This window comes from Chlorocebus sabaeus, chromosome 15 (assembly GCF_047675955.1).
Source record: "Chlorocebus sabaeus isolate Y175 chromosome 15, mChlSab1.0.hap1, whole genome shotgun sequence".
NCBI lineage: Eukaryota > Metazoa > Chordata > Mammalia > Primates > Cercopithecidae > Chlorocebus > Chlorocebus sabaeus.
This window is the reverse complement of record NC_132918.1, coordinates 85,050,818-85,064,396: the sequence shown is the minus strand read 5'-3', so window position 1 is coordinate 85,064,396 and position 13,579 is coordinate 85,050,818. Positions and strand designations below refer to the sequence as shown.

The following is a 13,579-nucleotide window of genomic DNA, read 5'->3' as shown; positions in this document are numbered from 1 at the left end:
CTGTCTGACCACAATTTATTAGGCGGGAATTTTCCTCGTCCTAATAAGCCTGGGAGTGCTACCGGAGACCAGGGCTTATTTCATCCCTTTGGCTTCGACCATAAAAGACGGGATGCCTTCTAAAGGGGCCATTTATAGGCCTATCTTCAGGGCGCATTCTCTTTCTCAGGGGTGTTCCTTGCCGAGAAAAAGAATTCAGCAATATTTCTCCTATTTGCTTATGAAAGAGGAGAAATATAGCTCTGTTCCGTCCGGCTCACCCGCGGCCAGTTCAAAGTTACCTCTCTTGTTCCCTGAACATCGCTGTTATCCTGTTCTTTTTTTTTTAAGATGCCCAGATTTCATATTGTTCAAACACACATGGTCTACAAACAATTTGTGCAGTTGACACAATTACAGGGTCCTGAGGCGACATTCATCCTCCTCAGTTTACGAAGAAGATGACAGGATTAAGAGATTAAAGTAAAGACAGGCATAGGAAGACACAGGGGTATTGACTGGGGAAGTGATAAGTGTCCATGTAAGAGATTACAGTAAAGACAGGTGTAAGAAATTATAAAAGTATTAATTTGGGGAACTAATCAATGTCCATGAAATCTTCACAATTTTTGTTCTTCTGCCATGGCTTCAGCTGGCCCCTCCGTTCGGGGTCCCTGACTTCCCGCAACATCTCTCCCTTTCTTTTTATATAAATGTGCCATGGCGATGAAGGCTTGTTCATTCTCTCGATTTTGACGCCGGTCCCTCCATTCGGGGTCCCTGACTTCCCGCAACAGAGTCCATGTCCTTTTCAGGGACATGGATGAAGCTGGAAACCATCATTCTCAGCACGCAAACACAGGAACAGAAAACCAAACACCGCATGTTCTCACCCATAAGTGGGAGTTGAACAATGAGAACACATGGGCACAGAGAGGGGAACATCACACACCAGGGCCTGTCACGGCGATAGCATTAGGAGAAATACCTCATGTAGATGACGGGTTGATGGGTCCAGCAAACCACCATGGCACATGTATACCTAGGTAACAAGCCTGCACATTCTGCACAGGTACCCCAGAACTTAAAAGTCTAATAAAAAAAAATGTCCAATTGAGGAAGTAAGCAGATTATAGATTACCAGGTATCTCTTACCACCATACAAAATCTAAGTAGTTGGGACATGTATGTGATAAACTTCAAAATTTTGGCATTATAGAAGCTATTTCTAAACGTTTCTTGAATGTTATGCTTGTCCCTCTTAGCTTACATGCTTTTCTCATTAGTGAAACATATGTACCATTCATGACACACACATGTCATTCATGACGCGGTACTGTGGTATAAGCAGATAATATCAAAAAGTATGTATTACTGGGTTTAAAGGTGATTCCTATAAGGATTCTGGTTAAAATTGTCTAGAAACATTGTAATAACTAAGAAAAATATTTCATGTAACTTCATACAGTAATGTATCTTAAAAAGTCATGATGCCTCACTTTTTGGGTAAAAAACTTAACTGTTAATATGGGGGTAATTTAATGCTCCATAATCTGATAAATTAAATAAGGACTGACGATCTGTATTGGAGTTTAAAATCCAGAAGTTTTTTTTTCACTTCTGGGAAAGCTTGTGTATAGGAAGCATTTTATTTCTAGTCTCTGCTAACACTGAAACTGAGGTACAAAAACACTGGCATTTCACAGTTTCAAAGGAAGTCAGACAGGTGGTTGAAAAGATTTCTTCGCTTCTCCTCCATCTAGTGGCCGTATTTGGAAATGCTTAATGCTTAAAGCAGGGGATGCCTGTTTCATTAACTGTTGAATGTCAAGTTAACTGGAATTCTGCTTTTTAAAGATGTGGAAGCAGATAATATTCTCCTTTTAGAGTGCTACAATTTTAATTAAAATCTATAGCTATTTTTTAAAACCCTGAATCTAGCCTCCCCTAAAATAGGTAAAACTTATTTAAAAAAATTTTAATCCAAAAGTTTCTGTTTGAGAACATTTATTTCCTCAAATGAGTTATACTTCATATTAATGCATACAATGCCATTTTAGGGAATAATATAGATAACTAAAATTCTTATGCAAGCCAGTTCTTATTTGTTCCCCATAGGAAGTTTATTCTAGTACCAGTAACAACAACAACAACAACAACAAGAAATGGGTATTTTTCTGTTTTAGTTTCCCTTTGACTGTGGAGGGACAAATGGAGCAGACAAATGGCATAACTTGAGGCCACACAAGGAAGCAAAGTCTTCTGAGTCCTTTACTTTGGAAACATCTGGAAGTTGTATAATTATCTGAAAGGTGGCTGAAATTTTTCTTTTATTAAAGACAATTACAGCACAAATGCTTTTCTAAATCAATCATCAGTTAGACGGAAAGCAAAAGGATTATTTTAAATTATGCTTAGTGTACTTCTAAGATACGTGGGTTCTTTTCAATAGCAGCATTTGTTTATGAGACCTGGGAATTCAAGGATGTTGGTTTCTCTGTGCAGGTTCAAAGAAGATAAAATTTAATGAGTTCCATTTGTTTCATGAAAAATTAAATTCAGTATAAACGGGACTGTGTTACAAAAGTATGTTTATAATCATTTATCTAAACTTCGTAACATGTTTTTGCTGTAGAAACAATGTCATACATGGAAGCAGGTTCACTAAAACATGTTTATTCCTCCAAACACCTGACATGTAACAGTTGATGTATGCTGTGTGATGAGATGGGTCTTAGAGATCCTTGTGAATCCACACCTGTAACACCTGTAATCAATCCCAACTGCCTCATGCAGTTCACAGCTTCTTTTCCTAAACTTTCCCAAAGTTATTCACGTTTAAAAGTACTTTCAATTCCAGAAGAGAGAAAATACTAATTTGTCCCCACACCCTTTCTTTAACCTTATAAGATGTTACCAAGACTTGGTAATCACACAGAAGCACTGGCAAACGCGTGTTTGAGGGAGTCCTGACCAGCACTAGGGAGGGGCAGCCCAGAAAACCTGAAATTCAAACATCCCAAGGCCACTTACTCAGATGGCTTTTCTATCTTACTTCATATGTTTTACATTTTGCTTATTTTGCTGTTTCTTGTGGAAATGTACACATTCCTTCTCCAGAAAAACAGAATCAGATTGATACTGAGGATACCACTAACTCGTGAACTCTCTAGATTTACATCAGAAAAGTCGCCTTGATAAAGCTGTTTAGGAAAAGCAATTCCAGCAAAGACAAATCTTCAGTTATTGTGAATATGAGAGTAACGAGAAACTGCTTTTTCTCTGCTCTTCCCTTTAACACTCACACATAAGTCACATAGACACACACATGCAGACTCACACAGACACACACACACACACGTGCACACATAAACACATATGCGCCCACCTGTCCCTCTGGCTTTCTGACTCCTCCACCTACCTCTGACCTTCCATATGGAGTCACGTAGTCCGGGAGTACCTATGTTATGTAGCGATCAAGGACTTTAGGACATTTTTCTAATGTTCTTCCTGAAGCTAGCAGTGAAAACCCGCCAGCTGATTTTATGCAGAAGGAAACCAAAGATTTATGGGCATGTGTCAACTCAAGTCAATTCAGAAAATGGCCAGTTAGAACCCGTCCATGTTCTCACCTAGTAAAATGGCTAGCGCCGCCTTTTTGGTTTTACTTGATTTTTCTGAGCTCTACAGAAGAATGAATAAAGTTTCTGTATTTCCCAAGAAAGACAAAATGGACCCGACTCACCTGAGACACTTCTTTAAACACAGAAGCAAGGCCTGTAATACAGTTGCTTAAGCTCACTCAACTTGAAGAGGCAGCTTGTTTGATGTTCTACCCTGGCTCAGTGAGCCCAGCAGTATTTCTTTTTCTCTCACTACACTCTTCTACCTAAACGCTGTAGACAGCTCCACCTGAGCAGTGTATAAGCTGCGAAGGACTGTGTCAATCTTAAAACACTTAAAGGCGATGGCGAATAGGCCACACCAAGGGGTGTCGCGTTCTCACCACTGGAGATGTTCAAACAATGCCTAAAAGATCACTGGGAAACAATAGTGTAAAGGAAATATCATACAGAATTATGACTTTTGACTTTTAAAAATGTTGATATTACGAAAAGCACATAAACCATGAATGTACAATTTAAAAATTAGAAAGCAGATACACTCATGTAACCCCTACCTAGATCGATAACAGAACTTTGGCAGCACTACAGATGTTCTGTTTGTTTGTTTGTTAATTCCACAAGTATGGAGTGGACACCTACCTTGTATCCAGATGGTTCGCTAGTGCGAAAGCTACAGAAATGAATTATGAGAGAAAAACTTTGCTTTCTTTGAATTTGCAGGCTATCATATAGCATGTATTGAATAATTACTATGTACATGGACTTTGCTGCACGTTTTACTTGAAAATTTTTTTTTTTAATTTTCTGAGCTATATATTGTTTTGAGCTTACCTTTGTTTTACAGGTGAGAAAACTGAGATAATTTACATCATCTTCAATCGCAGGATTCCTTTATTCTTCGCTTCAGTCCTTAACTCAAATAATCTCATAGACCAGAGAGGCAGGAGTTGTGGAAATGTTTATGATACAGCAGTTGAAGGTCTAATTTTTGCTTTCTTTCTCAGGCTTCTATAAAACCAAAATGTGGGCGCATGATCAGCTTCTCATCTGGAGGAGAGAACCCTCATGGGGTGAAGGCAGTCACCAAGGGAAAGAGGTGTGCTGTGGCTCTGTGGTTCACCTTGGACCCACTTTATAGAGAATTGGTGAGTTTCTCACCCACCCAGAAAGCCAATTAGGCTTGCTTCATCTGAAAAGTCCTTTAAATTGCTCCATCTGAGGAAGAGAAGAGGGTAAAGGTAGTTTCTTTTTTTTTTGAGACAGAGTCTCGCTCTGTCACCCAGGCTGGAGTGCAGTGGTGTAATCTCGGTTCACTGCAATCTCCGCCTCCCGGGTTCACGTCATTCTCCTGCCTTAGCCTCCCCAGTAGCTGGGACTACAGGTGCCCGCCACCATGCCTGGCTGATTTTTTTGTATTTTTAGTAGAGACGGGGTTTCATCGTGTTAGCCAGGGTGGTCTCGATCTCCTGACCTCATGATCCACCCACCTCGGCCTCCCAAAGTGCTGGATTACAGGCTTGAGCCACGGTGCCCGGCCAGTTCTTAATCAGATATGTTTTAATAAGTGAAGGTGTTTGTAGAAATAGCTATGTCAATGATATTTGATAGTCACTAATCTGTCTTCAGCTTATTAACAAATTGTAAGCCTGGGAGCCATGACTCACTCCTGTAATCCCAGAACTTTGGGAGGCCAAGGCAGGTGGATTACTTGAGGTCAGGAGTTCAAGACCAGCCTGATCAACATGCTGAAACCCCATCTCTACTAAAAATACAAAATTAGCTGGATGTGGTGGCAGGTGCCTGTAGTTCCAGTTACTCGGGAAGCTGAGGCAGGAGAATCACTTGAACCTGGGAGGCGTAAATTGCAGTGAGCCGAGATCACACCATTGCACTTCAGCCTGGGCAACAGGGCAAGACTGTCTCAAAACAAAAACAAAAACCCTGGGGCATCAGGGAGGAATCACCTTTTATTGGTCACCCAGAAGACTGATTTGTTTTCTCGCAAATCATAAGAAATAGTATTGAATCATTTATGAAATGTATTTGAAAGAGGGCAAGGAAACCTAAAAGATTATTATTACTTATCACTATTATTACATTAAATATTTAAATATTATTATTGCAAAGTAGCTGAGGACACTTAGCTAGGAGGAGACCATGATCTCATCGTTTTGGAAGCCCATGGGCAGATGTCATAGTCTTTACTTGTGGAGCTGCAGAGGCAAGAATTAAGACCAATGGATAGAAGCCCTGGAGGGAAAATTTGGGCTAAATCCAAGGAATAACTTTCAAATAGTCACCACAGTTTGGCAGAATTGTCTGCTTTGGAAGCACTGATTGGATGGCTCCAATCAAAGCCCCGACAACTGCTTGGCATGGAACGCTGAAATGGAATCTAAAACATCGTAGCAGAGGCTTAAATGGATGACCTCCAAATCTTCTCCAGCCCCAAGTATTGATGAAGCTATGAAATTCTATTCTTAAAACTGGCGTTCTATCCAGTTTTCCTTCTTAGTTTTCTGAATTGAATCCAATGTCATCAGAAACTATTTAAAAATGTCTTTTTCTCATATACTTTTCACCATGAAATCTAGCTCACAAAGTGTTTGCCCACATTCCCTAAGCCATTCTTTCATATATTTTACAAAAGACCTATTATGACCTTTGATTGTACAGAAGAGCTATTATTATCTGCCTGGGAAACTCTGCTAGGTAGGCTCTAGGGTAGACGGGTGAACAGAACAAGGTCCTGGACTACGAGGAGCTTGGACAGATCAGGTAGTAAATAGGCTGTAAGAAGACAGCAGTATACACTTTGTAGCAGAGAATCAAGGAAGACTTCTAAAAGCTCAGACCTAGAAGCGAAGAGGATAACCAGGCACAGAAAAAATGGCCCTGGCTGGGCGCGGCGGCTCACGCCTGTAATGCCAGCACTTTTGGAGGCCAAGGTGGGTGGATCACCTGAGGTCAGGAGTTGGAGACCAGCCTGGCCACATGGTGAAACCTCGTCTCTACGAAAAATACAAAAATTCGCCGGACTGGGTGGCGCACGCTTGTAATCCCAGCTACTTGGGAGGCTGAGGCAGGAGAATTGCTTGAACCCAGGAGGTGAAGGCTGCGGTTGCAGTGAACTGAGATCACTCCACTGCACTCCAGACTGGATGACAAGAGCGAGACTCCGTCTCAAAAAAGAAAAAAAAGGAAAAAGAAAGAAAGAATGGCCCTAACAAAAGGACCAGAGCACAGAGTCCTGAAAATCTCAAGGGGCAGCAAACAATCGCCTTCCCTTATAATTACTTTATATCCTGGTATTTTCCATCTCCAAAATGCCAGCATTCCATCAAAGCATCTTTTTTTTTTTTTTAAACTAAGGAACCTACGTAAATGGGTAGACAGTGAAGATAAAATTATTGAAAAATTACCTCACTATTTTAGTATTCAATTCAGCAGACATTTAATCTAGTTCATCATTCACTATCCAAACTCTCTCTTCCAAGGTATTGTTCTCTCAAAATAAGCTAACCCAAAGTAAGTTCTCTTTGCTCCTTTGTGATCAGGAAACATCAGTGCCAATGTCCCTTCCTCTGGTGGAAAAGTACTAGAAAACCTCTCCAGTCTTCAGGCCGTAGCGGCATCTAGTGGCCACAGTGGGAAATGAGCAGAACTTTTTCCGCAGCTAAATTATCCCAGGCTGTGAACGATTGTTTGCTACACGTGGAAAGCATCTATTGAGCTTTACGAACCAACATCTGTGTTTCAGGAGTTTTAAAAGCTCCCCAGGTGATTCGAACGTGCAGCAGCAGAGTTTGGGAGTTCCTGGCCTAGACGTCTTTTTTCAGATTGAATCTCTGAAGAAAAAAAACAAAACAAAAAAAATGCCTACCTATGAAGAAGTCATTAGAGCTGGCCGATTCTCATGCTTAGTATGAATTACTTTAAAGCGTCTCAGTTCTCAAGGAGTATTTAGCAACATCCTTTTAAGGATGCAGGGATGTTCGAAGCTTCATATATATTGGTTCCAGCTCTTGAATTTCTTTCCCTTAATGAGAGACAGGATTACAATAATTTTTTGTGGTCAACAGATGTGAAAGCTTTATGTGTGTGTCCATTTGTTAAGCATCAGGATTGTTTTCCTCGGCTGGGCGCGGTGGCTCACTCCTGTAATCCTAGCACTTGGGGGAGGCCGAGGCGGGCAGATCACCTGAGGTCAGGGGTTCGAAACCAGCCTGGCCAACATGGCGAAACCCCGTCTAAATGTTACTAAATGTTACCCATTGAAGACCTGTGGGCAGGAAAAGATATATAATCAGATTTAAGCCAGTAGGATTCATTAGAAGCATGTGAGGGTAAGTAGTGAAACAGGGAGAGCAATTTGGAGGCTGCGGCAGTAATTAAGAGATGATGAGGGCTTACAACAGTGGCTCTCAAGAGGGAGCGATTGGCCGGGCACGGTGGCTCACTCCTGTAATCCCAGCACTTTGGGAGGTCGAGGAGGGTGGATCACCTGAGGTCGGGAGTTTGAGACCAGCCTGACCAACATGGTGAAAACCCGTCTCTCCTAAAAATATAAAAAATCGGCCGGGCATGGTGGTGGGCGCCTGTAATCCCAGCTACTTGGGAGGCTGAGGCAGGATAATCGCTTGAACCCAGGAGGCAGAGGTTGCAGTGAGCCAAGATCGTGTCACTGCACTCCAGCCTGGGTAACAAGAGCAAAATTCCACCTCAAAGAAAGAAAAAAAAAAAAGGAGCAATTTTGCCCTCTAGTGGACATTTGGCAATATCTAGGGGTTGATGGGGAAGGTTATTATTGGCTACCTGTAGTAGGTAGAGAGGACAGGGATATCACTGAGCCTCCTGCAGTACGCAGGGCAGTACCACCCTCCCACCTCTCGACAAATAATTATCTGGTCTAAAAATGTCAATCAGGCCGAAACTGAGAAACCCTGACCTAAACTACGGCAACAATAGTGCATTGAGGAGAAAGGGGCAGAGACAGCAGATAGAACACAGTAGTAGAACTCGGCTCAGGTGACTTATCAGATGCAAGAAACCATGGTCAGGCTTTTAAGGCAAATAGGTGAGCAATGCTGGTCTTTACTGAGAGAGAGCCTATGTGAAGAACAGAGCAGGTTCTTGGGGGAGAAAATGGTAAATTCAGCTTGACCACTGAACTGAGTTGGAGATGGCTATGGGGCCATGAAGTAGAAAGGGTAGGAAGCAATTGAACATACAATAGTTCTTGCAGGAGAGAAATCTTAGAAAGTCATTGCTTAGGACCTAGGAATGTTAGGAGAAGGCATCCGTCTGGGGATGAAGAGGAGGTGTTCGATGCTTAACTGGATTTAGCATCAACCCATGTACAGATGGATGTCAGGAAGTGTTTGGGAAGCGTCTGCTGATGAGACTGATTATTATGCTTGTAACAGAAATGTGTAAATTGTCTTTTTTGCAGGAGCGAATACAGGCTGATGAAGTGATTGCAATCCTGGATCAAGAACAGCAAGGGAAGCATGAACTGAATATCAACCCTAAAGATGAGCTATAAAAATGAGAAAGAATGTTCTATCAAATATTTATTTAAATTGTTAATCTTATGAGAATCTTTTTATTTTTGTACAGAGCCATGGTATAAATTAACAGGTTAATGTCAGTCATCAGATCTCCCTTCTGTTCCTAAGGATGCTTGTGTTGCCTTGCTTAATCTATCTTTCTTGTTTTGGGTTCTCTCTCTCTCTCTCTCCCCCCCCCCTCTCTCCTCTCTCTCTTCTCAAAGACATGGTCTATACCATGTTGTCTAGGACAGAGGGTAGTGGCGTGATCATAGCACACTGGAGCCTCAAACTCTCAGGCTCAAGCGATCCTTCAAGCCTCCCAAGGAGCTGGGACCACAGGCACGTGCCACCACGCCCAGCTCTCTTTCCTGGTTTTTCGTCATTTCATGTATCTATCAAAGCCCAGTTCACCTCCTTACACACACACACACACACACACACAATTAAATTGTTGCAAATCCAAAAGCTCAGAGAGAATAAGCTTGTTGGTGGTGAAACTACAACTCTCATGTGTGCTCCAGTTCTAAAATTAACATGTGCCTGGTCTCTGAAGCCCTTTCTTGGTCTGTGCTTTTCAGCCACATCCTCTTAGGTGCTAACGGCCATGAGCTCTGACTTTCCAAAGTGAGCTCCACTTTGGGTCTGAGAACCCCCTGGCAGAGTCCGCGCAGCCTCAGGTATCATGGGCGTAATGCTCAGCCAGGCTCCGGGAGATCTCATGGATGATTACTGTATGAGACAGAGGGGCCTCCAGGCTTTCCAGGGCCTTGGTGGAATTTTTGGCTCTGGTGTTTTCACCAGACAATAAACTTACACTGGAAGCTTCGATTCACCCTCCACAGTACTCCAAAAAGGACTGTCCTGTAAGTTGTACACTTTAAAAGGTCATGTAGATTTTGAAGTAGAATGACTTTTCACCCTGGTGACTTTGGAAGAAAATCTTGAATACTGCCTGCATCCGGGCACCATGGCCAGGTTGCCTACGAGTGGGGTCCACTGATGAAAAGAGGTTTTTTGTACTTACATAAGAAAAATAAATTTCTGATTGATTTTAACCGTCATCTGCTTATATTTTGGGGCCCCTCCTCATTGCTGCTATCCAGTACACAGATTTGTGCTTGTGCCTTATTTGTTGAATAAAGGGAGCCTCATTTTAATATCTAGCATTTATTTTTGTTCTCCCAAATGTTTGGTTTATCATCACAGAATGGTTCTGTATTTACATAGGAGCTTTTGGGACCACCTAGGGGCAATATTGGGACATGACTAGTGTAGCTGGTGCAGTGGCCTCAGGAAAGGTGGGGACCGTTCTTGAAGAACAGAGAGGACGACCAACCTGGGTATTGATCCAGAGCATGCTTGGTTCGGGTCGCACTTCTAAGGAAGACACTACAAAGTCATAGTTCATGGGGGCTTGGGTTCTTCTAACCTAGGGGAGCCTTTGTCGTTCGCCTCTGGGAGATCACCTGCCTTGGCGGTGCTGGAGGGAAGATTTACTTTCTGCCATTTACAATCTTGGTGAATGGTTAATAACATTCATCCATTGACATTGAAAATTTGAGTTAGTGATGTATGAGCCATCTGTTTTTTACTGAACCTTCTGGTTGTATTTTAATCATGGGGAAGTGGAAAGAGCATTGGATTATACTCCCAGCCCTATCAAATCTGCCCTGCTGCATGACATGGAGTTACTCTCTTTCCCTTTCCAGACGTTAGTTCCCTTCTCTGAAAATGACATAATTGATTGTAACTAGGCCCTCCCTCCTACTCAAAATACAAACAAAGCAAAAAGAAAAAAGAAAAAAGAAAAGAAACCAAAACCAATTTTAGAAATAGTCACAAGTACAACCAAATTTATTTCTGCTAACATTTAGAGAGTCGTGAATGGTTTTTTTTTTTTTTTTCCTTTTTTTTGAGATGGAGTCTCGCTGTCGCCCAGGCTGGAAAGCAGGCAGAGGCGCGATCTCGGCTCACTGCAGCCTCCACTACCTCCCAGGTTCAAGCGATTCTCCTGCCTCAGCCTCCTGAGTAGCTGGGATTACAGGTGCACGCCACCATGCTCAGCTAATTTTTGTATTTTTAGTAGAGATGGGGTTTCACTCTGTTGGCCAGGCTGGTATCGACCTCAGGTGATCCACTCGCCTCAGCCTCCCAAAGTGCTGGGATTACGGGTGTGAGCTACCGCGCCCGGCCATGAATGGGTTTTTTATGTGTGAACCTGATTTTTAAAACCTTAAACCGAAATTTAGGCCTACAAGTTCTTGAGCTTTGCAAAGGTAGATTGCTCTTTGTCCCGCCACTGTGGAGAGCTTGTCGACACTCGGATTTGCTGATTGGAGGATCTGGGTGAGGATCTGATTTCTGTTTTCTGGCAGCAAGAGGCATCAACATAGAAGCGGTCTTGTTTGGCGTCTTAAAGATCCCCCTTCCTGGGTGCAGTGGGCATCAGGGGAGAGGCAGGGACTTCACTGATGCTTACATTCAGTCCCACAGAACGTGGGTGAAGGCCGAATAGATGTCGTTGTGTTGGAGCCACATCTTGTGCCGTTTGCTGACAACACAGGGTAGTTATTCTTGTTTTGCCGGTTAACGATGTTGCTTTACACCTGAAACATCATGTATATACTAAAGCATTTACTTCTTAATCTGCTCCACATCAAGCCACACATAATTTCATTCAAATATTTAGGGAGTGTCATCAGATGCCTTAAAAAAAATCAAGCTTAGAAATTGCAGTTCGTATTGGTACATAACCCCTTGTGTAGAAGGATAGAAAAGCCCATTAGGACTCCTGTTGCTTTTACAGCTGAAGGAAGGCATAGAAATCCCAATTCAATTTCATCTTTCTTTTTGGGTAGAAAGTGAGGCTTAGAGGTGGTAAAGATGATCCCATGGGTACAGAATTTGAGCAACAGAGCCAGAGCTAAAGCCAGGACTATTGAACTCGGTTATGCAAGAATGCCTGCAGGAGTGTACACGGGGGCTGGAACCCTGGCACAGGGCTTTGTCCAGCTGGTGGGAGGGATGTCTTATTCTCTTTGCCCAGAGATGGTGCTTCTTACCAATCTATGGAGCTGCAGGGCCATATCCTTTCAGAAAGGGTGTCTTTTCTAATCCTCACAAAATGCTGAATGTGCTTGAGTCAGCCTAGGCTAAATAGTCCAATGTGTATGAATAGTACATCTCATCTGCGTTATCTGAGGAATTACCATTGGTCTTGGTGATGATCCTTCCCTTGTGTGAAAAGCCTGAAGCTCACAAAGCTTTTATTTTCACCTATATTATTGTTCTGAATGCTTATAACACAGAGTGTGTTCACACACTGGGAACCCCAGGAGGCATTCTGGGCGTGGATCGTGATGTCCATTTTGCAGATGAGGACATGGAGAGCAGTGGAGTGAGGTGATTACCTGGGGTCACTCGGCTCAGAGTGTCCAGGTCTGAGCTAGAAGCACAGTCTTTTGGGCTTCACCAGGGTTGTTGCTCCCCGGCCATGCTTCCAGGCATACTAAATATAAAATAATAAATGTGAATAAAAAGTCTGATTTTACAAAATCAAGAAAACGTTTTCTCCTCTTTTATTTTCCTGCTGAGGGACGCGTGTTGGCATACTTCCTCTTCTCTCCTCTGTGATATATTCAATCCAAGTTGGATTATTCAATTCGATTCAGCCCTATTTTAAAAGACATACCCTGAGCCTTGAGCTGCTTTTATGAGCTCACAAAAGGGAAGAAGATTCTAGTCCGGTATCATTTTTCTCTCTCTCAAAGGCAAAAGTCATCTTGAACTTAAATTGCTTCTTTAGAAAAACCTGACACAGGGCAGAGCGATACTGTGCATGTGTGAAGGCCTTTCTTCACAGCCCGGAGTGTACATTGTTTGACAAGGAAATCTCAGTTTTAATGCACTCTTAAGACTTTTAATGCACTCTTCATCATCAACATCATAACATTTTTGGCACTTCCTCAGCTGAGGAGAAGCCATGGAATGAGTCAGTGCTATTTAATAATATATACCTGTGAATTTTAATTGAAGTACAAATGCTGAATTATTTCACATAAGAGAGGCAGCCACAGGGAATGACTCCTCACTGACGTCAAGAAAGGAGGTAATGGGGGCCACCTCACCCATTCTTTATGCCAAAGCATTAAACATTCCGAGCTGACTGACAGTGGTATGGCTGAGAAGTGGGAAAATGTTGACCTGTTCCCACATCCAGAGCTCTTTAGGGAAACAGGAGCCACTGGCAAAAGCTCCAGACCACAAGTCCGTGTTCCAAACCCTCTCTGCCTCCTGCCAAGAGACCTGTGATGTGAAATGACGTCTCACATAGTTCCAATTGCCCACCCACAAATCCTCTACTCCCAGATAATTTGATGTTTCCAACAGCAGACATATAGGCGGTTTTTTTTTTTTTTTCCT

The 13,579-nt window shown here is 42.5% G+C and overlaps 1 protein-coding gene across 3 annotated transcripts in view; it reads left to right on the top strand.

Moving 5' to 3' along the window:
- P3H2 (prolyl 3-hydroxylase 2) overlaps window positions 1–10,212 on the top strand; it is a 164,330-nt gene extending 154,118 nt beyond the window's left edge. For all 3 annotated transcript variants that reach the window (XM_008009514.3, XM_073023752.1, XM_073023751.1), the window contains exons 14-15: window positions 4,610–4,750; window positions 9,058–10,212. In XM_008009514.3, coding sequence (XP_008007705.1) covers window positions 4,610–4,750; window positions 9,058–9,150 — 234 coding nt within the window. In that variant the 3' untranslated portion in view covers window positions 9,151–10,212. The remainder of the gene's footprint in view (window positions 1–4,609; window positions 4,751–9,057) is intronic.
- Window positions 10,213–13,579: the final 3,367 nt, after the last annotated feature.